Source organism: Falco rusticolus, chromosome 4, assembly GCF_015220075.1.
Source record: "Falco rusticolus isolate bFalRus1 chromosome 4, bFalRus1.pri, whole genome shotgun sequence".
In the NCBI taxonomy this organism is placed as follows: Eukaryota; Metazoa; Chordata; class Aves; order Falconiformes; family Falconidae; genus Falco; species Falco rusticolus.
In genome coordinates, this window is record NC_051190.1 from 25,283,250 (window position 1) to 25,307,214 (window position 23,965).

A 23,965-nucleotide genomic window follows, 5' to 3' on the forward strand; every position below is an offset into this window, starting at 1 on the left:
AGAACAGATAACGGTAAGAACACCGTTATCTAAACTATGCAGAAAGGAGCCTCCAAGAGAGAAAGTTATGACCGCAAAAGGAGGCAAGCTGATAAGGTGTTGCAACCCACAGAAAATTAGTGAAAAGTAGGACAATGGTAACTGTAGTAGTGGGAGATCACCACCTCCAACTCATCTAGCGCCCCCGAGAGAGGGCAAACCCCCACTTGGGGGGCACCGTGTCACTGGTACAACACACAAAAGTGCTATTTTGGCATGCACACTTATTTGCATTAGACACGAGAAACCTGTAACCAGTCCTGTGTGTGAACAAAAATGAGTATGTGCTGTACTCTGAATATGCAAGTACTCTATGTAACGTGTACCCTGGAGTAACCTGGTGTGCGTGCTAGGAGGAAAGATCCCCCATGTATGCAGTGCTGCAAGAAACCACTGTTGGCTCTCTAAATTATCATTTGGTTTGGACAGTTTTCACTAACAGAAATGCAGCGTGTTTCACAAAGCCCCACAGCCAGCGAGGTCCAGAAGCAGCTCTGGGCTCCCGCAGTCACGGAAGGTGTTCAGCTCGCATGCAAGAGGCGGCTGTGTGTGGGGGGCAGCAGACATGCCCAGAGTGCTGCAGAGCCTGATGGAAAGAACAACCGGTGCAAGACAAGCTGTGGGGCCTGGGGATGGATAAGCTGGTGACACTCGGCGGTTTTTTCTCCCAGACTGGTCCCCAGGCATGCCTGCTATTTACTGCCTTCACTCTGTTTTGTACCTTTTCCTATAAACCACATCTACCAGATGAGCCCGGCTCTCACCATTCCTCACATTTCTGCCTGCCCATTGGCACACAGGCATCAGCAAAAACAGGGTCGGTAGGTTCCTGGAACAGATCCTCACCTGCCTCCAAGCAGTCTGCCACAAGGGCTGATGGTTGTTACAGATTCGCTTGCTTGCTTTCTTTTTTTTTTTTTTTTTTAATTCAAAAAGAAAAAGTAATGGGGAAGAGAGAAAAGTGGCCCAGAAAGCAGAAAGAGGTGTATAGAACAAGCACCAAGCCTTCCAGGCAGCAGGGCTCTACAGCAGCCTCCTGCAAAGCAGGCTCAGCTACAGAGAAAGGCTGTGCCAGAAGCAGCCAGTTTACATTCCTCCTGCCAGACACCTGCTCAGAAACCAAAAGGAAGGAGATGGCAGATCCCAAGGAAGGGAGCTGTTAACGGAGTCCAGGCCGGCATTGCTGGCACACAGTCATCCCCCCCCGGCACAGCTAAGGCAACATGGCAATGTCCAAGCCTGCTGAACTTCAGCTCCTGCCCCAGAGCTCTGCTTCTGGGAAGCCTGTCACCTCTCCCACCTCAGCGAAGGGCTGCACACCTTGCACAAATGCTAGTTTGTATCTCAGTCGGATGGGATCCTGTGAGAGAAAGGAACAGAGAGAGGCCTGTCACAGTTGCAGGTTCCTGGGCTCCTTCAGCCTCACCCCTCACAGCCTTGGTGCAGTGAATGACCCTCTGAAAGGGGAGCGTAACACTTCAGCCACACGGAAGCTCTGCACAGAACAAGACCTGGATCTTTATAAGATACATAGGGAATGACTGGGAGACCTGTGCAAGCCACCCAAGGGCACACGTGGCAATCCAGGCCCAGCCAGCCTTCTCAGTCTTCGGTGTCATCATTATTCACCAGTGCAACAGAACTGCCTCCTGTTGCTCGTGGCTTGGGTGGCCTTGCGTTCCACCACCTGCAAACATCTGCACAGGTGTGTGTGCTCACAAACAGGCCATCCCTGCAGGTAGACTGAAGCAGAACTGTGCAGGCCCCTGCAATAACCTCCCATTCAATCCTTCAGATTATAGCTCTGGAAACCTGTTTCAGTGGGAAAAATGTCTTCCCAGCACAGCCCAGACTGCTCTGTCTCTCCCCTGCACTTCCCCACTAACAATACTCTCCCCATCTTTCATACAAACACCCCACCCACTACAGTGATATTCCGAGTGCTCATCCAGCAGAGTCTGTCGCCACACACACCTTGTGCGGATTGGCGAGCAGCAGGACCTGAGATACCACCGCAGGGGGGAGAAGGGGGCTGAAGGCAGGCAGCTCAGAACCGGACGCTGGCTGTAACTTTATTTTCATGGTCTGAAAGAGAAAACAAAAGGAATAATTTCTGGTCCATGCTGAAAAAGGGCTGGGAGCATTACCAAGCTACAGAGCTGGTTAAAGATATGTCAGCCAGATTTTGTCATTTGATGAAAAGCGTGCCTTTCCACAGCCCGCATCTAAAGGCAGATATTCCTAAATAAACAGAAACAGGCAGAACAAGTCTCCCACCCAGAAGGCTAACGCAGCACGTCTGGAGCCCTGTCTAGTTGTTGCAAGACCAGGGATATACTCTGTGAAACAGGCACTGGCACCACCACACAACCAGGTTCACCGTTCAGAGAAAGTGAGCCATGCAATTTCCAATGAGCAAGGCAAATCCTAAGCAAGTAATGGTGAACCTTCTCCTCAGGACATTTCCGAGTAGTCCCACTCTCTGTTACTCGTCACAGGCTTCTCACCTTTGGGACTGCAGCCTGGAACACTATGTCCTTAACTGGTTGAGCTGATGTGCTCAGCATGGAAAGAACCAGCACCAGCACATCTGGTCGGCCAGGAGCCGGGTCTCTGGAGAAGTGGAGCATAGCTTTGAAACCATTCCTGTCATACACAGTAAGCGGACAGATGCTGCCTGCCGGAGACAAAAGGAGAATCAGAAACAACACCTGGATTCCCCTCCCTTCTGAGGGCAGAACAGCAAAGACAGGATCAAGAACAGCAAAAGGGAAACACCCATACAAACTTTTACTTCCTTCAGCAAACTCACAGACCAAGCAGCATACAGCACCTGCCTGTGATCTACACTTCGCCTCTAAGGCGGAGAAAGGAATCTGAATGTCTAAATTGGAGATTTAGCAGCTTAGTAGGGAGGACAAGGACATTTCCATGGTACGATCCCTAGCACTTGCTCAAATTCTCAGATACATTAAGTCCTTTGTAGAACAGTCACTACTTTTCTCCAGCTGACCCACAAAGCATGAAGCTACTTTGGCTTGCTCCCCTGCAAAAATCACAGAAGAGTTCTAGCGAGCCTTAGGTAAGCAGAGCTGGGGCACAGAAATCATTGCACTTACTCGGTGTAATTGAAATTAAAGGGACAAAAAGGTTTTCTAGAGAAGCATCATAAGAAGCTGGATGCAAAGAGGCAGCAGGCTTCAGCTCGTAGCCTAAACTGGAGAATGAAGTATCTGCCATTGAGCTATTTGGAAGATCTGGAAAGGGCAATTTCATTGGCGATAAATCCCTGGAAAGAAAAGCATGTAGAAAGCTTATATCAACTGGGGTGACTACACGGTATATACACCTTCTGCTGTGTCAATTTGTATTCCAAATCCCTTATCCCTTTTAGGTATAAAGAAAGCACAAGCTTACACTCTCTGAGTTCTTGAGAAATTGGAAAACTGTCCCTATCTTACATGGAAGAAGGTGCTGTTTGAGCATCCATTAAGGCAGACTTTGATTTTAGTTAAAAAGTGAAACAAAGTGAAACTTTGTTTCAGGGCTTTGGAAGTCTACTCTCCCTATGCACAGACTCTCAGGAGCTCTAGTCAGTGAGATTAAAGTAAATTCCGTATCAAAGACAATGCAAGAAGCTGTGAATCTCCAGTAAAATTTCCTGGTTTGTATTATGGCAGACTGGATAAGTACATCGTAATGGTCACCCACTCTGAAGGTCTGTGGATAATTAATTTGGCTTATGAACTGTCAGGCTTCCGCTGAATGCCTGTGTCACAGCCAGAAGAAAGCTAGGGAAAGTAATTTTTGAGTCACAGGTTATTATAAAAAGAGCTGACTGTAAGGTTTTTGTTCCTTTTGCTCAAGATCACCTTGTTACCAAGCCACAGGATTTGTCTCTCAAAATTTCTGACCTTTGGAAGGTCCCAGTGTGCAATTACACAAAGTGCAATTAACAGAGGCATAACTGCTGCATAAGAGCCAATGGGTGGATGGGTAGCTTGCCATCACTAACCAGTTGTAGTTGAAAAGTTTCCCTAATCCTCATTGCTGTAAAACAGTATTCCTCATCTCCAAAGTCAGACTGCATTATGCAGTTTTCTTACAAAGATAATGTCTTGGTCCTGGATGGTAGAGAGTGCTGATCAACCAGGCCCTGAAATTCATTCTTCTCTGAACAGCTGTCTTCAGAGCTCTCCTGCAGTCCCCATGTTTGAACAGCACTTACGATTTCACCATATCCATTGTGTACAGCAGTCTGAAAAATAAGGCACTTCTGGTTCATGCTATAGAACAACAGGAAAAATCAGACCTGTTGCATTGAAAAGAACCTTGTTTTTAATAACACTACTTTAAATAGAAATAAATATGAGTGATCTGGTTGCAGACTGCAACTGAGAAATCCATTGCAGAGCAGGAGGATTCCAGTTTCCCCTTCAGAATAGAGTGGTGTAAAAAAAGGTTGCCAGAGAAAGCCACATCAAGAATCACGTCTGATTTTTGTCCTTTGTACCTTATAGACTGAAGTGTCTGAGGACCACTCACCTCTGCTAAGCCAAAATCGGGCAGTGGTTCCTGTCCAACAGGAGAGTTGCTGAGACCTAAGAAAGGTGTCAAAATACCACAGGTCAATTACAGAAAACAAGAGTTTTCCACAGGTTCCTCCTTTGTTGTCTTAACAGCAGTTTGACTACAGTCTAACATCATTAAAGAAAACTACATTCTTGAAAACTTGATGAAAGAGTCTACCTTCTCTTAGGACCAACGTTAAAATCAAAGTTCTCCTATCTTTATTAAACACCACAAACCCTAGTAACAAGGACAGCACTGTACTGAATTGCATATACAAACCTAACGACTTAAACTCCTCATCAAGCAGACAAGTAGAGGTGCTGCCATGGTGGGAGGTAGCGGGTATGTTTGCAGAGTGGTCTGTAGGAGACTGGGATGTGGCCTCCAGTTCAGAGAAGTCAATCAGTGTGTAGCTCTTCATGCGTCTTGGGGTTGGCCGGCATGCTTTGGAAATAGCAGAAAGAGTTAAAGAGAAACTTTCTGAAAGGAACTGTATTTATGGGTACAGGCATGCCTGAAAGGACTCAGAAGCGAAGAACTTCAGGAACATTTTCTATCAACTACACATAGAAGAAAATGATGGTTACATAATGTTTTCCTGTGTTAGAGGATTTATTCTCCAAGAAGCACTTCCAAACTCCACTCCCACAGGACAGACGGAAGCAGAGCTGTTGTGGAATGCCGCGGGATGCTCTTTACCTGGTGCATCAGCAGAGCTGGTGGCTGAACCTCCTCCACCACCATTTTCATGGCTGGCTACAACCTGCCTGTAGTGTCCAAGCGCCTGGGTGAGCTTGTCATTGGCCTGCAGTATCTCAGCTGGAAAACAAGAGAAGAAACAAAATATTAATGTTTAACACGAGGGTCATTTCCACAGCACTCTCCAAAAGGCTCATGAGAAAGGGACATGCATCTAAGGACTTGCCTGGAGCAAAGCCTAGCGGGGCAATCTGCCCTAAGCTCCTGACTAGTTTTTCATTCCACTTTCTGAAAGGCAGCACTTTGCACACCCATATGCTGATTTCATGCCTCTCTCCCGTTTACCAAGATCACTTTGAAATCTGATCCTGTCTCTAAAGTACTTCTAGTTCCTGCCATCTCTTATGTACTTTGTTGTTCTCCGCAAGTTTTCCGAGTGTGCTTGAGTCTATAATCCAGCAATCCACAGTTGAAGAACCCTAACATGGATATGAAAGAAATGTTTGAGGCACAGCTGAGCTCTTACTGAGCTCTTGATGTTTAAGATGTCTGTTCAGCAAAACATCACTTCAGTCAGGTTTTCAAGGCATATGGACAAGACTGTGAAATGCAATCCCCTGGGAAGGGCTACATTTCATAACTGTGGAATTCAAAGATTCTGCTCATATGACCCTCCTTGGTATTATACTTACAAAATTAAAAAAATATCCCTTCTGTGTTTATAGACAGAGAGAACTTCGATCTCTGTGGAGAAAAGACCTCAAACCCCTTCAGTTCTCTGAACATCAGAACTCCAAAAACTCTGAAAACCAAGCTGGCTAGAAGAAACTGGATTCACTCTTTATCTTCGGGCTCCGAGTGCAAATTATTAATAGCTGCCTTGGAGAGGAGTGGGAGGAGACTTATGCCGCTTCCCATTGGCATGCTTTAAAGGTGGAAGTGGAAAGCTTTGCAGCAGAGTAGCAAGTGCCTAAGCATTCCCCTTCTCAGAAGAAGGGCATACCCCACTTGTCAAATTGAAGGCAGACAAACTTAACTGCAGAGAAATCCAAAGACAGTGTTGGCTCTTACCTAGAGCCTCATCGTCATCAACTGTCTCACTGGCAAGGCGAAAGAGCAGCGGCCTGAGCTTCTCACAGCGTTGAAACAGAGTCTATGGAAGGAAATGTTTCGCATCATTGCTCAGGAGATCCCAGACACTCCCACACTTTTCTGTCTCTGTCATCACTTGTAAGTGATGCTACCTCTAGAAAAGGAAGATGCACTTTCTGCCCAGGTCCAGACAAAGGGTATCAATGCTGCATGTTGCTGCACTCTTAAAAATTCACAGTGGCCTGGAAGTACAGCCACTGGAACAAGGAGGCTTTGCTGGTATCTCCTCAGCAATCACATCCTCTCTATGCATACAGATGTAAAATAGATCAGTGTAAAAGTATTCAATTTAAAAGAAAAAGTATCCAGGCATGAACAGATTGATCACAGTACTCAGAAGAAAGTATTATGGCCATCCGTTGTAACTACTGTCAGACAACACAAAGCCACTTACGGCTCTTCTTGGTGTTTTAGGAAGTGAGCAGGCGTGGAGGCAGCTACTTTTCCAGTCTGAAAGTAGGGTCTCTTCCATCTACAGCAGCAGCCCTCCCACCAGCAGCTAGCTCCAAACTCGGCCGTCACACATAGCCACAGGAGAAGTTCTTACCTACAAAAACTCAGTTGTCTGATTTTTTTTCATTTGAGGTGGTAGGCATCCTAGTAGAGTTTCAGGTCTTTGGAGGCTGTAAAGCTATTCTGACAGCCCTATTAGTGACACCAAACATTTCCTCAATTCACTGATACTCATGAGCAGCAGCAGACCAGTGAACTCTGGGCAGAAAAAGGGGAAATCACAGAAACCATAGCACAAGCTGAAGAGCCCACAGCTTTGAGCTTCTCTGGTCAGATCTCATCACACCCACCTAACCATGCCTGGGCTGAAGGGGATTCCTACGCGTTACACCACTGTTGGAGGAAGAACCACTTCCCCATAAGATATCCCAAGAAAAGCAGCTAACCTGGACAGAAACTCAAACTGGCACAGCAGGAGAGAGTTCTGTTCCAACTTCCATTACACTGATGGGAGGGACTGCTATTCGTCAAACATGTCAGAAACATTTTCTGCCATGGTAATGCTGTTTCCTGGGCAGAAGCTGAGTGCACCATCCTGGCCTTTGAATCCTGTTGCCCTGGGCCCTCCCAGGCATAGCCAGACAAAAGAAGGTCTTACGTAGGAAAAAGAGCATTTACTTGTAGGGTCTCCTGGTCAGATTGGGATAATTCTTGTCTCTTGTAGTTTTCCAGTAACTCGTCCATATATTTAATATTCTCAGAAACCTCACTGATGGTGGTCACTCTTCTGGACACCTTATCTGACTTTTCTTGTTCCTTTGATGAAAAATTAGATATAAGTAGATGATGATTTGGCTAATACAACCAGTGCCCATGCTTGGCTGGGGCACTCTGGATCACACTTGTTGAGGAGTTGCTTCCTATTAATATCTCGCTGCAGGTAGAAGAAGCACAAAGCAGTGCAGGTAAGGACACACCACAAAACAATTCCAGTATCAGTGCTGCACAGCACCTCCCTGCCAAGGGTGAGGACAGAATCCTCCTGCCCTTCTCAGGGCACCCTGGCCACTGTGCTGGTGCATACAGAATTCATTTCACGACAGGCATGAGTAAGACTTGAAAATTAGGAGTCGGGAGTTGGGGGCTTCTGCCGTGCAGAACACTCTCAAAATTAGTGCAGGGATTTCATTAAACGAGACCAAATCTCCTATTTATGCAGAGAAGTGGGGTGCTCTTTCAGATGGAAAATGAAAACAGACATCCCAGACATGCACACACATACTCCCTGCAGAAAAGAGACAGTTCTGTACAGAGGTGGCTTTTTTCCACCTGGGAACAGTTTGGTTTTGGAAACTTTCTATCACTTGTGTGGTACTACTGCCAGGATCCCACTAACATGGAAGTGTCCTGCCGTACAGGCTCCTGGATCTATACATTCCCTCTTCCTGGCAATGGCAAAGGAAACAAAACATCACAGTTCCACACTGTAACTTTGGAATAAGACATACTGAAAATAGTCCCTCCTCTGGGGCAGCATCATGATCAGGTACAGAGGCCCCCTGTCAGAAACTGAATTGCCAAGTCCCCTCCCACCTTCCCCATCTGCAAACACAGCTTCTGACCCAAGGAGCTCCCTACCTCTTTAATCATGCTCTTGATCAGACGGTTGGCAGCCTGCAGGTCTTCAGAGTGGCTACTTTTTAAAAGCCTTGCTAAGAGCTGTTGAGGGGAGAGCGTTGGGCACCAGTGAGCAGCAGTCTCCAGGCATTCTTACTACAGGCACGCATCACATAAGACCAGATACTGAGAGACACCCACTGGCATAAAAGTTTCTATAATCCTGGAAGTATGTGGGCTCATGTCCCATAATCTAATGCAGATTATACTGCTGCCTCCTACAGCTACCTGCACACATTGGCTGTTTGGAAAGGAACTCTCTGGCCCTACAGAATTTCTGTAAGACCTGGAGAAATCCTCCCTTGGGAAAGTTTAATAGAAACTGATGTTTTTCTGAAAAAAACACCCCACTTTTTACTAAGCACAAATTTATGACAAAGCATCAAAGAATTCTCTAGCTGTTGTACAGCAAGAAGTATTAGCATTATTCTGAGGATACTCTGTCTGAAACAGCAAAAGCTCCCAAAATATGACTGAGCCTGTCTTCTCATCAGTACAAATCCAGGTTTACCTTGGATTTCTCTTCGTCTGTGTCAAAAATAGAATTCTGAGGTCTTGGAGAAGGGGGAGGTAAAATTCTGTCTTCTGGCAGTTTGGGGTCTTCTTTTACAATCCCTGGAATGGGTAAGAATATTTGTTCAGTGATGCCTGAGCTGTTAAAACACCAATGCTCAACAGAGGATTGGATTTTGCACCCATTTCATTCATCCCTCCCCATAACTTTACAGAGTGAGATGAGAAGCAAGGACTTGCCTTAGCAAAAACCCAGGCAAAAGACTTCCCTTTCTCCCTTGAATTAAGCACAGGCCAAATGAGATTTTCAGAGCAGAAAATAAAATTCAGATGTGCTGAGCTCTTCTGGGTGAACTGCTAAAATTCCCCCATAGTAAGAGTGCCGGGAGCACACCAGCGCTGACCTCCAAGCACATGGGATCGCCACAGTCCGGATGGCCATAAAACATTGGGCACCAAACACACGCAGCCGAGTGCCAAAGGAGCCCTTAACACCCACAGCGATTCCATGGGCATCTCCTCTCCTCCTGCCTCCCTAGCCAGCACTTAGAGCAGCAGCAACGGTGTAGGCATTGGATGGGCAGGGTCCCCAAGAGCTGCCTGGCAGGAGGGCACACAGCACCCCTGCACCCCTGCTCAGTACTTCACCAGTGCCAGTGCTGCAGCAACAGCCCAGCCTGCAGCAGCTGCTGTGCACAAGAAAGGCAGGGATGGCAAGGAAGCTTTCCACAGCAGGACTTGGGGGAAGGCTTGCAAAGCCATTTGATCCTCAAAGATGCAGGAAGCAAACCGGTGGGAAACATCTAAACAAACGCCCTAATTCCCCCAAATTTCCACAGAAAGTATTACGGTACTTCCCTAGTTAAACTCTGAAATTTATTACTTAGGATAACAAGATGGGATTGGACAAATTTCTAGATTACAATACCATTAAGGACTATTGAATATGATGCAATGGATGAAAAATCCAGCTCAGCATCTCTCTGAATGACCCCCCATAATTCTGGGAGAATATTCCAGGGTAAAGATCACTCTGAGTTTGCCCTGTACCTTTCCCCTGCGCAACAGTGGTCAGCACTGTGTGAACAGAGGCCACAAGGTTAGCCTGAGCTTTGACTCAATAAGGCTGTTCTCTGGTAAATCTCTTTAAACAGTGACACGCATCATTAAATACCCAAACAGCCTTCTAAGCATGGCCTTTGTTCTTTTACCCCTCACACACAACATTTTATAAAAAAAGCTTAGTCAGAAATTGAAAAGGACAGATATCTGTAGTCTGAAACCACGTGACTTGGAAGACTAAAAAGGAAACTGAAATAACAGAACTAAACCTTGTTTCTTCAGCATCTGATAAGCATCCCGGATTTTAACTTCCTGAGGAAACCAGACCGTCCAACTGAATATTACTTCTGTGACTCTTGACTTGACTTTTTCTGAAGACCAGGTTCCATAGTACTGAAAACAAACAAAAAATTAAAGACAAAAAGAGATTAAACCCAAGAATTAGTGCCAGATATGGCACATGGTTCTAGCCTCAAGTTTTCTGTGTGCAGAGACCAAGTGGCAAATGGATTCCTAACACTTTATTCACAGTGTTGCCAACTGTGTATTTTGTGGTATAGGAAATAGTGTGTATCGCTTTAAATACAAGGAATGCTATTAAGCATATGATAATTACATAAAAAAAATGAAAGCATTTCAGAATTTCCCTGATCAGTTATTGAATCCAAAACCAAAACTATGCTCTTTTATTTTAGTGAAAACAGTTCTATGCTTGACTTTAAATACTTCCCTTAACCACCTGCAATGCAAATAGTGCCGCTGGCCTCAGCCAGACTCACACAAATGAAAACTGAACAAAACAAGAAAAAGTTACTCTCTTTTTTCAGCATCTGGATGTTTTCTTAGATTTTTCTCATTATTGCCTATAAGCATTCACTTTGGTGTATTATAAAAACATCGGGAAGAAGGGTAATAGCCACACACAAACCTCTACTAGGCATTTTAAACTCGTTCAATGATATCTGTTCTGTCAAAACAGCAAACAAAACTCTCTGTAGTGATACATTCTTTAAAGTTTGTTGTTTCACTGAAATACCTTTACCAAGCCCAGGACTGAGAGAAGAGGTTTTGCTGTTTGGTTAAACATTTCTCTGAAATCAGCTTTTTGCACCTCTGCCATCGAGATGATGTAACGGAAAACGAAGCCTGTACAAACGGTAAATGTGCACAGGACCCACTAAAAAGGGAAATTGATTACTGAGCTGCTGAGAAGAGCAGTGAAGAGAGTCCCAGGCCCGTTATTTGATGCAGAGAGGAGCACGGCAGGGAGATCACAGCGTCTCTGATAGAACAGGTCTCCATTTTTCATCACGAGAGGCACTGCCAGGGGACCCAATGCATCCACAGCTCACTTAGCTTCTCAAACTAAACTTCTAATTTCTGATTGCTGCTTCTCTTCTCAGGAGGCAGTGATTGCACTCAGAAGCAAAGTGCTCCACAGCAGGGAGCAGGAATATATCGAATATATTGAAGGAATATATTGTGAGCCAGGGAAGCAGAGCTGCAGGAAGGGACTTTGCAGCTTCCATGTTAGCTACAGCTGATCCCTCCCAGCCTCCCCCTGACTCAGGGCTGTCACTGCCCAGGGACTGGGAGCCCTCTGCCCAGCTTTCAGGAGACCTTCAGTGGGACCCCAAAGCAGCTGCATGAATGCACGACCGTCAGGCGATGGCAGAGCAAGTGCGGCACAAGGGCCGCTGAAGGCCAGTCCCTGGCTGCTGCTACCTAAGCTGATGCTGCCCCACGAGCAGGACCCAAGCCCAGGCTAACTTCTGGCAGGAGGAAGCAAGGAGAGCAGCCCGAGCACAAAGAGTTTGAGGACAGAGCATAAGGAAACATGGGAGAGGCTCTAGGCAGCTCCTGGCAGCTCCGTCCTCTGCCACTTCCCCGATCGAAGTTCTGTAAATTCCTGAGAGGCAAAAGGGCCACAGGCTGAGTGGTCACAGAAACAACTTCAAGCTCCTCTAGAGTCCCTGACTGTCCCAGCAGAGCTGGGAGAAACCACAAGGAAATTCACAGAAAGAGCCCCTGCCTTACATTGTTTACAGGGGATTCACATCCACTCCTTATGCTTGGAGGCACAGAACAAATCCTGCTCTGCTTCTGTGTGAGATTAATTCTGTTTTCATATCCACCGCAAAATAAACAGTGTGTCCCACCTGCGATATCCAGTGTAACCATGACTACCTACCTTTGGGGAAAGCACTTTAATCAGCTCATTCAGAAATCTGAATTTTGCTATTTCATTGTGAAATCTTTCACCGCAGTTATTCACACAGGTCTCTAGCACCTGCAGAAAACAAAATGGTACCAAACAGAAACAGTGCACACAAGTCTTGGGGAATTTTTAAAAACTTTAACATTTTAAAAATTAAAAATTTTAAAAAATTAACACTAAATTTAAGAAATTTCTGGCACTGCACTCAGAAATGCAAGATACTGAGAAAGTTGGGCAGTAAGAACATGTACTTTTCTTTCATCCAACCTTCTTAAGCAGCATGTTTAAAGACTGTCTGCTCTATCCTACCCACCACTAGTAACTTTTGGACCACAGGTCAAACAGCACAAGCTGCAGACCACTGAAACACGTCAGCAGAGTGATCTGGGAAGGAACAACAGCCGTTACTCTTTCCGTTATACCCTGGCTTCTGTATTCCTTGTGCAACGGGAAGTTAAAAGGGAGAGACATCTAAGAGAAAAAGAAAGGGAGGGACATCTAAGAGAAAAAGAAAAGACAGACTGTCTCTATCCCTCAAACTCTATTTCCAAGCTACTGCTGCCTCTCTTTGCATGCAGATGAAAGCACTTACTGTGAGAGCATGAAGAGCTTCCATCTCCTGAGGTGACTGTATCTTATGTGCCAGCAGCCTCGGTGCAAGTGATGGGCTGGGGAGTAGCAGAAGCAAGTGCAAGTCAGACAACGCGCAAGCTCCCATGAAAAACAAATGCTGCTGATTATGCCCTGCAGAGAAGAGCAACTGCTGGATTCACAACCTGTACATGACAGGCACCCTTCCTTCAGCAGAGCACTGGCCTGGGACACACACACATGCACAAGGGGCGAGAGGTGAATCGAAGCAGCTTGTGTGACCCCAGTGCTGTCCTCCAGCTGTGTCCAGAGGCTGGGGACTCTCCCTGCGCCAGTGTCATGAGAGCAGGCTCTCTGGATTCGCAGGAGCTTTGATGCAAGCCCCAGCCAGCCTGCCTGTGCACACATGCTGCTGGGGCAGATGGGTGCCAGACTACAAGCTCTGAACACACAGGCGTCTGCTCTAAAGAGATGATCAGTAAGCTTTGACAGGTCATTTGCTTGATTATTTCCTGCTCCTTCCCATAAAGCCGAGACTGTCAGCTGGAAGGTGGGGAAGTCCCAGCAGAGATCTCCCACCTCTGAAAGGAAAAGCCGAGGCTGAGCTCACTCAAGAGCTTCCCTGCAGCACCCCGCAGCAGGGTATCCTTGGCCAGACTCCCAAGAGGGCACAGCAGGCAGGACTTGCTGCCTCGTGGGTTGCAGCAATGGATGTTAGAGCCCATTCCTAGACATCAGCCTCCATGACGCTGGCATACACCTCTCTGCAACTTATTTACACTATCAGTAGCAGTAGAGCCCATAGAACACTCCCAGCTCTCTCCAGGCTCCCCACACTGCAGTTCACAGGTCCCATTCCCCCTGCAGCCATGGGAGCAGCTCAGAGCCAGACTCACAGCCCAGAGCGAGCACAAAGAGCTGTCTGTCTGCCTTACCCTTCTATGTTGGCGTTCACCTGGTCACAGAACTGCTGGATGCATTCCCAGTTTTCCTCGGGGACACTTGGGTCGGTGGCTTTATCTTACACAGGAAAAAAAAATAATGAAGAAAGAATAAACAGCCACAGTGTGAGAGGCATGCAAGCGAGTGGCACAGGGCAGGAAGCAGCTCAGACCTTGCACTGCTACCAACTGCTTTAGGGCTTTTTGTAAACAGGCAGAAATAGAAGACGCAGGATGAGCAGGAAACAGCTGTTACTAGAATCTGCCTAAAAATACAGTCCTTGAGCACACACTCTTAGAGAGTCAAAGTCAGGCACAAACTGAGGTGTTGAAGGCAGCAACAGCACGATACCGCTTTTAGCATAGAGCACAAGAAACTGTTAAAGAGCATTTACAGACAGCTCCCCCAGGACTGGACTGCAAACCTTGCCGTGCTGGAATACAGGCACGGTTTACCCTTCTGCAACAGGGCTGCACAAGGGCCCATCCCAAAGCTCTGCCTGCACGGCTGAATTGAGGAAACCAGTCTTTTTTGGCTTGATTCATTCCCCAGTCCAGTGTTCAAACAGCTTTGGCAGGACTGGGGCTGAGGATGGACAGGAGAGATGCAGCAGGCTAAGACAGCACCTATGAACATCACCCTAAAGGGGGTCTGTGGAGTAAATGGGCCCTTCCCCACAGTGCTGAAGCTGCTCCAGTGCCCACCCAGACAGGGCTGGGGGCCAGCCCCAGCTCCCAGCCCCACTCACTGAGCCACCGCTCCAGCTCCCCAGCGCCAGCCATGGACTCCTGCTCTGCTCCACCCCGCCGCTCGCAGGAAGCAGATCCACCCGCCGTAGCTCCTCGTGTGCCTCCACTCGCCCCGCAGGAAGCCCACACGAGTGTTTGTGGTGTGGAAGTGTACGCTGTGGGTGTGGGCTGGCTTGGTAAAACATCCCTCCCCGCCACCGCCCCTCTGGCTGCTCCTCCCCTCACTGGCGTGCAGAGCGAGCACACACTTGCGAGAACAGAATCAGAAGTCACCACATTAATTTAATACTTAAAAGGTCATCATCCAAAAGAGGAAAAAACACCCCAATCTCCTGGTCAGGGATATTTTTAGCAGAACCACGCACGTGACTGTACACGGGGAGAAGAGTGTCCCTCTCCAAGCAGCTCACTCAGCCCAGAAGGACACCAAGGCAGCTAAGAGGGCTATAATATACATATTATATATATGCACATATAGTTATACGTATAAAAATACCCTTCCCATGGTATTTGTTGTGGGCCTGTGTAGTCGTAGCTGTAGGTACCCTGATTACTAGGACCTCTCCAAAAAGAGACAGATCACTTGACATGAACTATGCTGATACCAGAAATAGCACCACTTTCTGTCCACCTGGTCTGAATTTAAACCCTGATAAATGTCTCTTTCTCCCAACCTGAAAACCAGGCTCTTTGCACAGATGAAAGCAGAAGGACAGACCTAAACCTGTGTTTGGTTTCTCCCCCAAAGTGGTTTATGCTTAGTGCAGATACATACAGACCTGGAAACATTATGGTGACTCCTGCCTGGTCTAAAGCCCAGCTCATCTGATCAAAGGCATCATGCTGAGATCAAAAAATACAGGTCTGGGACAATGATGCATGCTGCCTACACCATCTGAGTCCATGGGCTGGCTGTCAGTGTCATTTCTGTCCCATATTAGCTAGATAGTGCTTTGCATATTCGTCCACACACTTCTTTAGGTCCCAAAGTCACCATCATCTCGGCAATGCTCGGTCCATGCTGAAAACACATAAGAAGTGATTGTACAAATGGAAACTTACACTTTTCAGCACGTGTTTATGCATCATCATGACGGAAATGATAGTGTGATTAGCTATCAGATCACTGTTAGACCAAGGGTAGGGGTTTTATTAGCAATCTCAAAACAAGGGTTTGGGTTTCTTTCCTCCTGAAGTAAAACGCTAAGAACAGTCAAACTGACCCAGGACTGATGCCAGAGCGTAACCCAGGATTAGGCTTTGCAGAACTTTTGTAAATCTTGTTTTTGAACTTTGTAAAAGCAGATTGCACATAAAATCCTGGTTTTGGCTAAAGCCTACAACCGTGCCAACACTCCCTACAGAGGCTTTTCTGACTTCAGATTTGTGACCAGCATATTTATGTTTTGACAATTTCAGCCTTTCTGAAACTTTTAGAACAGCAATTTCTTCCAGAAGTGCTGTATATCAGTACATTAACTCATAACAGAAACTGACGTCAGTTCTTGCAGGATGTGCAAATATCAGTATCTTGCTATAAGAGAGAAGGAAAAAAAAAAGCCCCAGTCTCAGAACTTTTTTACCTGCTTCCCACTGAGAGCCAAGCGAAGGAGCTGCATCATGCTGCTGTACTTAGTCTCTTTGGTTTGGTTATGGAGGCTTTTCAGGTCTTTGTTCAACTCCTCCACAGTCAAAACAGCTGCCTGCCTTGTCATGAGCCTTCAGGAAAGAAGATGTCCTTACAATCCAGGGACATAAAACCCACAGGATTCCTACACAGAAATGACTAATGACTTCGATGACTGCCAGCTTCTTCAGACAGGTTTTGCAAAATCTTCCAGCAACAGCAGCAGTTCAAGGTAAGCTTCCCTGCCCATCTGTGCCAGGCAGGGCACTCTCTCTGCTCACTGCAGCGTTGGTCATGTACACGGGTACCCTTCTGGGCAGCAGGAGGGACTGCTCTACCTCCATACTGCTGCTGAAGACTCCACTTTGCGAAACCATGCCTTTAATCTGCTTCAACAGTACCAGAAGCAGAGTTTGTTCAGAAAAGCAAGCATCAAGTTTAAATCACAAAATTATGCCAAGGACCTGGAAAACCACAGGAAAAGCAGTAATGCTGATTTCTTTGTTACTAATATGATTTTCAGAGATGCAGGATCCATCATTGATACTACTCAGCTGTAGGTTAGCAATGCTATTATCCCTCCAGGACAGCGAGTATTCTGACACTTAAATTACTGTCACTTGGATTCAATTACCACTCTGCTGCAACAAATGACCAAGGACAACCAACCTTACAGTCAGCTGGAAATAACAGCTCGGTTTGCAGATACTGCCACTTTAACTACTCCCAAAACTGGTTTTCAGAACTCATTTTGGTCCAGATGTGAGATCTGAACTGGAAAGGCAACTGACATACCACCCTGCCTAGCTGCAAGGCGTGGAGTAGCAGAGGGACACGAGGCAGCAGTGAAACACATTGGCAAAACCGCACAGAACTCACCGGCTCAGAAGGACCGTCTGCCACCTCAGCAATGTTTCTGAGCAGCCAGAATGGCAGACTGCTAGCCAGAAACAGAAATGGAAGCAGAAAAAGCCCACCAGGGCTGGGCTTTTCAGAAGTGACAGTGATTCTCACTGGATACAAACTGAGTTCATTCCAGAGACCCAAAAGTCTCCTTACATAATTTGAATACACATTGACCAAAAGCACCTTGCATTTCCCCAGTCTGATGCTACAGCAGACAAAAAGCACAGGAGATCAGGTGGCATGGGAACACCCTGCTAACACTGCTGTTCATTAGCATGATGTTGGCATGCAAACTCCACTGTGCTTGGTGCTTTACAAAATCCGGACATGACAATTCTTGCTTGAGACCACTGATATGAGTTTTCCCACTGGCAAGCTGCCTTTCAAGTAAAAACACAAGAATTTCTCACCAGTTATTATCTACATCACATTCTAAAGTAGAGGGAATTAAATAAAAACTATGAGCATGTCCAACGTCAATAAGCAGGCAACAGCAATGCTCTAGGGCGGGCAGGAGACTGCGTACAGTGCTGGGAAGAGACACTTACCCTAAGACTAGTTTTCCTATTTCATCTACTTCTGCCGAAATAGTTTGTAGTTGCTTTCGGGACACCAAGGGCCTAACCCATAGGTAAGAATAATCACACGACACCAGGTTCTTCAGGAAGCTTATGTGACCCTGGAGAAAGAAAGCAAATCTGTCAAGGCTGAGGGGAAGCAAATTCATTCAGTCTGGACTTCATGAACAATTAAAGAGGGTCCAAACACATGACTGCCTTGTACTTCATACTCGTTGGAGGAAATATGAATTGCTGACTTTCAGGCAGCTGAGTTTTTCACACCCATAACCACCTGGTGTGAGCAGGGAGACAGAAGCCCAAAGGGCCGCAGCTGTACCCATGCTGCTGAGCCGCATGCAGGCTGACTCAGAGTTAGCCCAGGGAAGTGGCTTGCCACGTTCATCTGCTGACTTTCAACAGACAGTGGGAAGTCACATGAGTCACCCATACTGCTGCCATAGTGAAGCCTTCATGCTGGAACACTTGGGTCCCTGCCTGCCCCTACAAAGGTGGCTTTATTCTTCACAAGGAATCCCCTAGATACTACAGCAGCATCCTGGGGCAGACTGGGAAACAGCTGGGCTCACCCTCCTTCTGGCACTGGGAAGAGCCACAGTATCTTCTGTCCCCTTTACAGCCAGCACTGTGCCACTTAACTGAGACCAGGGCTCCCGATGCACAAACCCCACCAGTTGAACCATGAGCTTCATCCATCTCGGCAAAGAGGTTGCTTTGACTTTGCTTCCAAAGCACGGAGCAGCAGCAAAGCAGAAGTGCCTTACACTGCCCAGTCAGCAAAACCTAGCGGTGAGCAGTCTCCTGGCACGAGGGACCCTGGGTGCTGGACCTCACCACTACAAGCCAGCCACATCCCGGGCTATAGGAGGAGAAGCACAGCCTGGAGGCTCTCACCACTCATCTAAACAAAGCCACAGCTGACCTGACCCAGCACTGCTGAGGTCCAGCTCTCATCAGGAACCAGAAAGTCTTCCAAGAAACATCCTACAATCCCATGATTCACTTTCACAGCAGAGACACATTGTCCCTTTACTGCGGGAGCTCTGCTGGCTTGGTGAAGTATGAGGGGTGAGCTTACAACTCTGCAATGACCACCAAGATATTCACCATGCCCATTCCTACAAGTCAGCTAACTGTATCACCAGATTTTGGCAGTCAGCATGCACATGACCACTTGAGTGAGCAGTGACAGCCATTTGCAGGGTGTGCAGCTTCAGAGCTCAGATCAAAGCAGTGCCCAAGACTCAGCTGAGTCTTCATTCAGGAATCCCACAAAACCTCAGCTCCCAAAAGTGGTGACGCAGTGCTACCACTGCTCATACTTTTCTCATCAGGAGGACTCGCTCCATATATTCCTTTTCTAGAACATCTTGATCCACTTGTTGATCCCCATAGACATGCTCCACCAACAACTGCAACTCTCTAATTAGCTTCTGTCGCAGCCCTTCATTCTCAATATGATGGGTGAGGTGAATCCTGTAACAAAGAAGAAAAATGCTTTTGGACTGCTTTGGGTTGGATTGAACCTCCTCATCCCAACCTCACAACACTGTCCTGGTTTCATCTGGGAATACTTTCAGCTGGGAGTTAATTTTCCTCCTAGTAGCTGGTACAGTGCTGTGTTTTGGATTTAGAATGAAAATAACACTGGTAACACACTGATGTTTCAGCTGTTGCTAAGTCGTGCTTACTCTAAATCAAGGACTTTCCAAGTTTTCCATGCTCTGCCAGTGAGCAGGTGCATCACAAGCTGGGAGGGGGCAGAGCCAGGACAGCTGACCCGCACTAGCCAAAGGGGTATTCCCTACCACAGAACATCACGCTGAGTACAGAAACTGGGGGGAGCTGACCAGGGGCTGCCAGTTGCTGCTCAGGCACTGGCTGGGCATCAGTCAGCAGGGGGTGAGCAACTGTATTGTGCATCACTTGTTTTGGGGGGGGTTTTACCCCTCTTTGGGTTTTATTCCTATCTCACTTTCTCTCTCCTTTTCATTACAATTGTTATTATTGTATTTTATTCCAATTATTCAGTTGTTCTTATCTTAACCCACAGGTTTTACATTTTTCCTGATTCTGCCCCTGATCCCACTGCGGTGGATGGGGTGGAGTTAGCAAGCAGCTGCATGGTACTTAGGTGCCGGCTAGGGTTAAACCACAACAAGCATTTACCAATTAAAATTGTACAAAAGTAACATTAAGCCACAGACAGACATTCCACAACAAAGCATTTAGCTCTAATGTGCCACAGTGAACTAAAGACGTGGTAACTCCTAGCAGCACAACATCCCAGTAGCCTACCAGTGTACTTGCAGAAGTACCTTCTGGAAGTGTCGCCTCTTTTTAGATGTCATTTTGGAACTAAACTTAGGACCTTGCATCCTCCTAGCTACACCTACCATCTGCCTAGGCTTTTACAGTGTCCCTGGCACAGTGGCCAAGCACAGGATAGGAGAGGAGGTAGGAGGTAGGAATGGCAGAAACATACTTTGCTGTAGCACAGTTGAAAAGCTGCTGCGCTGGGACCATGCTTGATCCAGAAAAAAAATCTCCAGACAAAACCAAGTGCTAGGAATAACTTCTCACTGACGTACTGATTATTATGCTTTAAAGTTACCACAGATACTTATACCTGTTGAATTCTGGGAGTTTTTCAAGATCCAGGAAGGCAGAATGGGGTGTAATTCTGCCTACTTCAAACTGTGAGATCAGCTCCTCCAAAGTCCTCCCCATCTGTTTCTCTGCAAAATAACCCAACAAGAGAATGATACAAAACCACACCCCTGCAGAGAACTAGCCTCACTGCTTTTCCTCGCAAGCCTTGGGCGCAGGGCTGGAGCAGCAGCACACCCAAGGAAGAAGTGACACAGGAGAGCCACTTTTCGCAGTGCAGCAAGCAGGGATGTATCCCGACAAACAGGATGGAACTAGCAGCAGGCGCACACGGGAAGCTGCCCTCTCCCCAAGAGCAGGCTCTGCTAACTACTGGTGAGGAACTGGGAACTAGGGCATTCTCCTTGGCTCTGTTGCCTTCCTCAGTGGAACACCCTTTGCATCAGTCAGCCAAAAAGAAGTAACACTCAGCCAGAAGGCTTCACTGCCCAAGAAAGATTTTATTCCCAAGTACAGTTCCTGAAACACAAGTTGATTTGTGATCCCCACAAGGTAAGAGCAACAAAAGGAGACACTGACTCAACTTCTCATGGTCTTTCAGGTTAAACGAGAAGTGTGACAGATGTCATACACAACACTGCAATTATTAACCACAGAATACAAGTTTTCCCAAGAGTTCACAGACAGTTTCTTCACCTTGAAATGAATGCTGTCCCAAGTGGGAACCCATTAAGCATCAGACTCAATTTAAAGGGCTGCAGAGAGGCAGAAAGATTCCCACTGTTCCAACACACCGCCCAGTCTTTCACAGGAGCTCTGCAGAAGCCTTGGTGGCATTTCACCTGACCCCCATTTCCTGACCCCTTCAAACGCTGTCAAAGATCTTTGCTATTAAAATAAACCTAACCCACTCCCCAAAGTCCGCACCACGAAGCATCCTAGCAAGTCGCAAGCCTGTGGTCATTACCTGCAAATCCAGAGCCACAGTTGGTTATGATGTCCAGCAGAGCCTCTGGCAAGTAGCCGTCCTGAGCAAAGCGCTCCAGAAAGATGTCCCCCTGCCTTTTTGACAGCTTGCCACCGTCTTTGTTCAGAAGCAGCGGGAGGTGACAAAACTGAGGGGGATCCCAGCCAAAGGCTCTGTAGAGAAGGAGGTGCTTGGACGTTGAAGTCAGCCACTCAGTTCCACGCAGAACGTGGCTGATGCCCATGTAATGGTCATCCACCACATTTGCCAGGTGGTAGGTGGGGAAGCCATCCCCCTTGAGAATCACTGGGTCACCTTCCACCTCAGCCACTTCATGCTTGTTCCAGCCATAGACCAGGTCTTGAAAGGGTTCAACCCCCTTCTCCAGTCGGAAGCGGACCACCCACTCAAGGCCCTGTGACAGCTTCTCAGCCACTTCAGTGGGCGTCAGGTGCCGGCACCGGTTGTCATATCTTTGAGAAAGGAGAGAGAAAGTCTCAGTTCTATATAGGCCAACCCCATCAGCTATTTTTACATTCCCAAACCTCTAAACTGATCGCTGAATTTTAGCTGTAACCTGCCCGCTATGTGTCCAGTCAAACCACCTCACCTCTGGAGGTCACGCCCCTAAGCCTGGGTCACGCTGGCTTCTCTCTCTACAGGCAGTGAGATTACAATCCTATCACTGTGCACGTGGTTGTAAGTTTTTGTTGCAAGCACGCAGCACAGAGGGAACTACCCAGCAGACAAGGAATCCATACCGTGGGGTCTGCTGGCTCCGCAAAGCCTCCTTCTTCAGCAGCTCCAGGCGCTGAGGGGTGCAAAAGCAGCGGTACGCCACACCTCTCTCCAAAAGCACTTCACTGGCTCTCCTGTAAAGGTCAAGTCTCTGTGATTGCTGGTAGGGTCCAAAGGAACCACCGCGGCGAGGACTCTCATCAGGGGGAATACCTGAAATACGAGTATGATGGGACTTAAAAAACCTGTAAAAAAGGCCGAGTGAACCCCACCGTGGAGCCCATTAAATTAAGATGAAACAGCAAGGTTCTAGAGAGCATCCAAAGATGCTGCTCCAGGGCAGCCAGCTAATGGCATCTGTATAGCACAGGAGTCAGATTCCCCTGGACTAGAAGATAAATAGCAGCTAACATCAACAGAATTTAGAGTATTGTGTATAAAGCAACGAGCAGAAAAACCCACCGGAAGACAACAAGCAGTTGAGCAGCTCTGATACACTACTCAAAGCAAAACACAGTCAGGCACACACATATAAAGTAGCATCCACCCTTTTTATAGCAAAGAACACTAATACCACAAAAATACAGTTGAGTTCTTTGCCAATTATTTTACCTACTCCAAATTTATTACTCGACAACAAAGTCCTAGCCCCTTACAGCTTACCTACCCATTAACGGAAGCATCTGTGGGATCTTGTTCTAAGCTTATAACAATTCTGTATTTGAAAATCACCCTTGCTTCTAGTTCTTAAGCTCAAAAAGACACAGAGGATTCAAAATGAAAACTGACAGCCCTGTATACAAACAATTTATAAATTTACAGCAATATCTGTGAGCTCCAACTTCCAACCTCTCCATCACGTCTCTTGTGCACAACCTTTGTTACAACTGCACTTTCTGCCACTTTCACAAATTTAGATCTTATTCTGTGGCAGACAAACCGTTATTTCTGCTATACGACATGCTTTCAATAGGATCTTCCTGGCACCTAGCTGTAAAAATAACTACATTTCAACTAATTTGTCATCTGAAACAGCGCACAGCTTGCTATCACACAAGGTACTCACTTTGAGTGTTTGTTAATCTCTAAAAAGAATTTTTCAGTAAGTAACAAACGAAAGATGTTTGTAAATACCTGCCCATTCCAGCATATCCTCTATTCCTTCTGCAGCTCCAGGCACCACTCGACTTTGATCTGTATCCTCCACCCTCAAAATAAAGGTCCCTTGGTGTTTTTTGGCAAAAATATAATTGTACAAAGCGGTCCGAAGGCCGCCCAAGTGCAGAAAACCTGTTCTCGGGGGAAAATCGGAGGAGATCATCGTTATTAAGGCCTAATAGAGATTTTTAAATACGAGCTGGCAGGGCAACGCTGCCCGTAACGGCAGCTGGCTATGAGACGCTGCCCAGGGGCGGGGATGTGCGGGGCTGGCACGTACCGGTGTGTGGGCCCCTGCTACGGAATGAATTACCGGTGGCTGCCTTCCCAGAACGTTATTCCCGGAAGGGACCCGGCAGTCCCTGTGAACCGGCAGGCGCTGGGCAGCGCCACTTTCACCGCGGCCCCTTCACCGGGACAGGCCTCAGGCGCCCCGCTCCCCGCCCCCCCAGGCACACGCTCCTCAAGTGTCTGAATTCACGTTTTCCACCCCAAAGTGCCGCTCCCACCCTGTGGCGGGGCCCGGGCCGGGGGTGCGGGGGTTACCTGTGGGGCTGGGGCCGAACCGCACCCGCGGCCCCGGGCCCACCACGCCCCGCAGCGCCCGCAGCGCCCGCGCCATCGCGCCGCTTCCGCTTCGCCGCGCCGCGCCAGCCAATCACCTCGCACGCAGCGGGCGGGGGGCGGGGTGGAGCGCAGGCCCCGCCCTCTGCT

General features: G+C 47.3%; 2 protein-coding genes across 5 annotated transcripts; both read right to left on the bottom strand.

Annotated features, from left to right (window-relative positions):
- Positions 1–10: 10 nt before the first annotated feature.
- On the bottom strand, positions 11–14,879 carry GGA2 (golgi associated, gamma adaptin ear containing, ARF binding protein 2). Of its 3 annotated transcripts, none has more exons than XM_037386052.1 (17): positions 14,667–14,809; positions 13,912–13,996; positions 12,978–13,053; positions 12,359–12,457; positions 10,437–10,560; positions 9,104–9,207; positions 8,554–8,634; positions 7,594–7,731; positions 6,382–6,463; positions 5,311–5,430; positions 4,891–5,055; positions 4,585–4,640; positions 4,146–4,297; positions 3,159–3,328; positions 2,547–2,716; positions 2,014–2,124; positions 11–1,399 (listed from the first exon to the last, which is right to left on the bottom strand). In XM_037386052.1, exons 1-17 carry the CDS (start codon positions 14,698–14,700, stop codon positions 1,289–1,291), a joined length of 1,878 nt encoding a protein of 625 aa, XP_037241949.1. In that variant the 5' UTR covers positions 14,701–14,809; the 3' UTR covers positions 11–1,288. The 3 variants fall into 3 exon arrangements, with proteins under 3 accessions (XP_037241949.1, XP_037241950.1, XP_037241951.1); XM_037386053.1 differs by having other exon boundaries at positions 12,978–13,129; positions 14,667–14,682; XM_037386054.1 differs by lacking the exons at positions 12,359–12,457; positions 12,978–13,053; positions 13,912–13,996 and having other exon boundaries at positions 14,667–14,879.
- A 50-nt stretch (positions 14,880–14,929) lies between these two features.
- Positions 14,930–23,909, bottom strand: EARS2 (glutamyl-tRNA synthetase 2, mitochondrial). Of its 2 annotated transcripts, none has more exons than XM_037386055.1 (9): positions 23,798–23,909; positions 23,228–23,383; positions 22,117–22,306; positions 21,356–21,828; positions 20,408–20,516; positions 19,101–19,254; positions 17,749–17,879; positions 16,251–16,386; positions 14,930–15,688 (listed from the first exon to the last, which is right to left on the bottom strand). In XM_037386055.1, the coding sequence occupies exons 1-9, from the start codon at positions 23,871–23,873 to the stop codon at positions 15,605–15,607; spliced, it is 1,509 nt and encodes a 502-aa protein (XP_037241952.1). In that variant the 5' UTR covers positions 23,874–23,909; the 3' UTR covers positions 14,930–15,604. The 2 variants fall into 2 exon arrangements, with proteins under 2 accessions (XP_037241952.1, XP_037241953.1); XM_037386056.1 differs by lacking the exon at positions 23,798–23,909 and adding an exon at positions 23,532–23,782.
- Between the last annotated feature and the right edge of the window lie 56 nt (positions 23,910–23,965).

Bases quoted from the DNA above. Each gene is read 5' to 3' on its own strand.
- GGA2 (XM_037386052.1), bottom strand. From the start codon at position 14,700: ATGGCTGGCGCTGGGGAGCTGGAGCGGTGGCTCA. The intron at 13,997-14,666 runs GTGAGTGGGGCT...TTCCTGTGTAAG, and splicing joins GGAGCTGGAGCGGTGGCTCA to ATAAAGCCACCGACCCAAGT. The intron at 10,561-12,358 runs GTAGGTAGTCAT...GTTTGTTTTCAG, and splicing joins TTAAAGTGCTTTCCCCAAAG to TACTATGGAACCTGGTCTTC.
- EARS2 (XM_037386055.1), bottom strand. From the start codon at position 23,873: ATGGCGCGGGCGCTGCGGGCGCTGCGGGGCGTGGTGGGCCCGGGGCCG. The intron at 19,255-20,407 runs GTATAAGTATCT...TCTTTGTTACAG, and splicing joins AAACTCCCAGAATTCAACAG to GATTCACCTCACCCATCATA. The intron at 15,689-16,250 runs GTAAAAAAGTTC...ATGTGTTTTCAG, and splicing joins TGGCTCTCAGTGGGAAGCAG to CATGGACCGAGCATTGCCGA.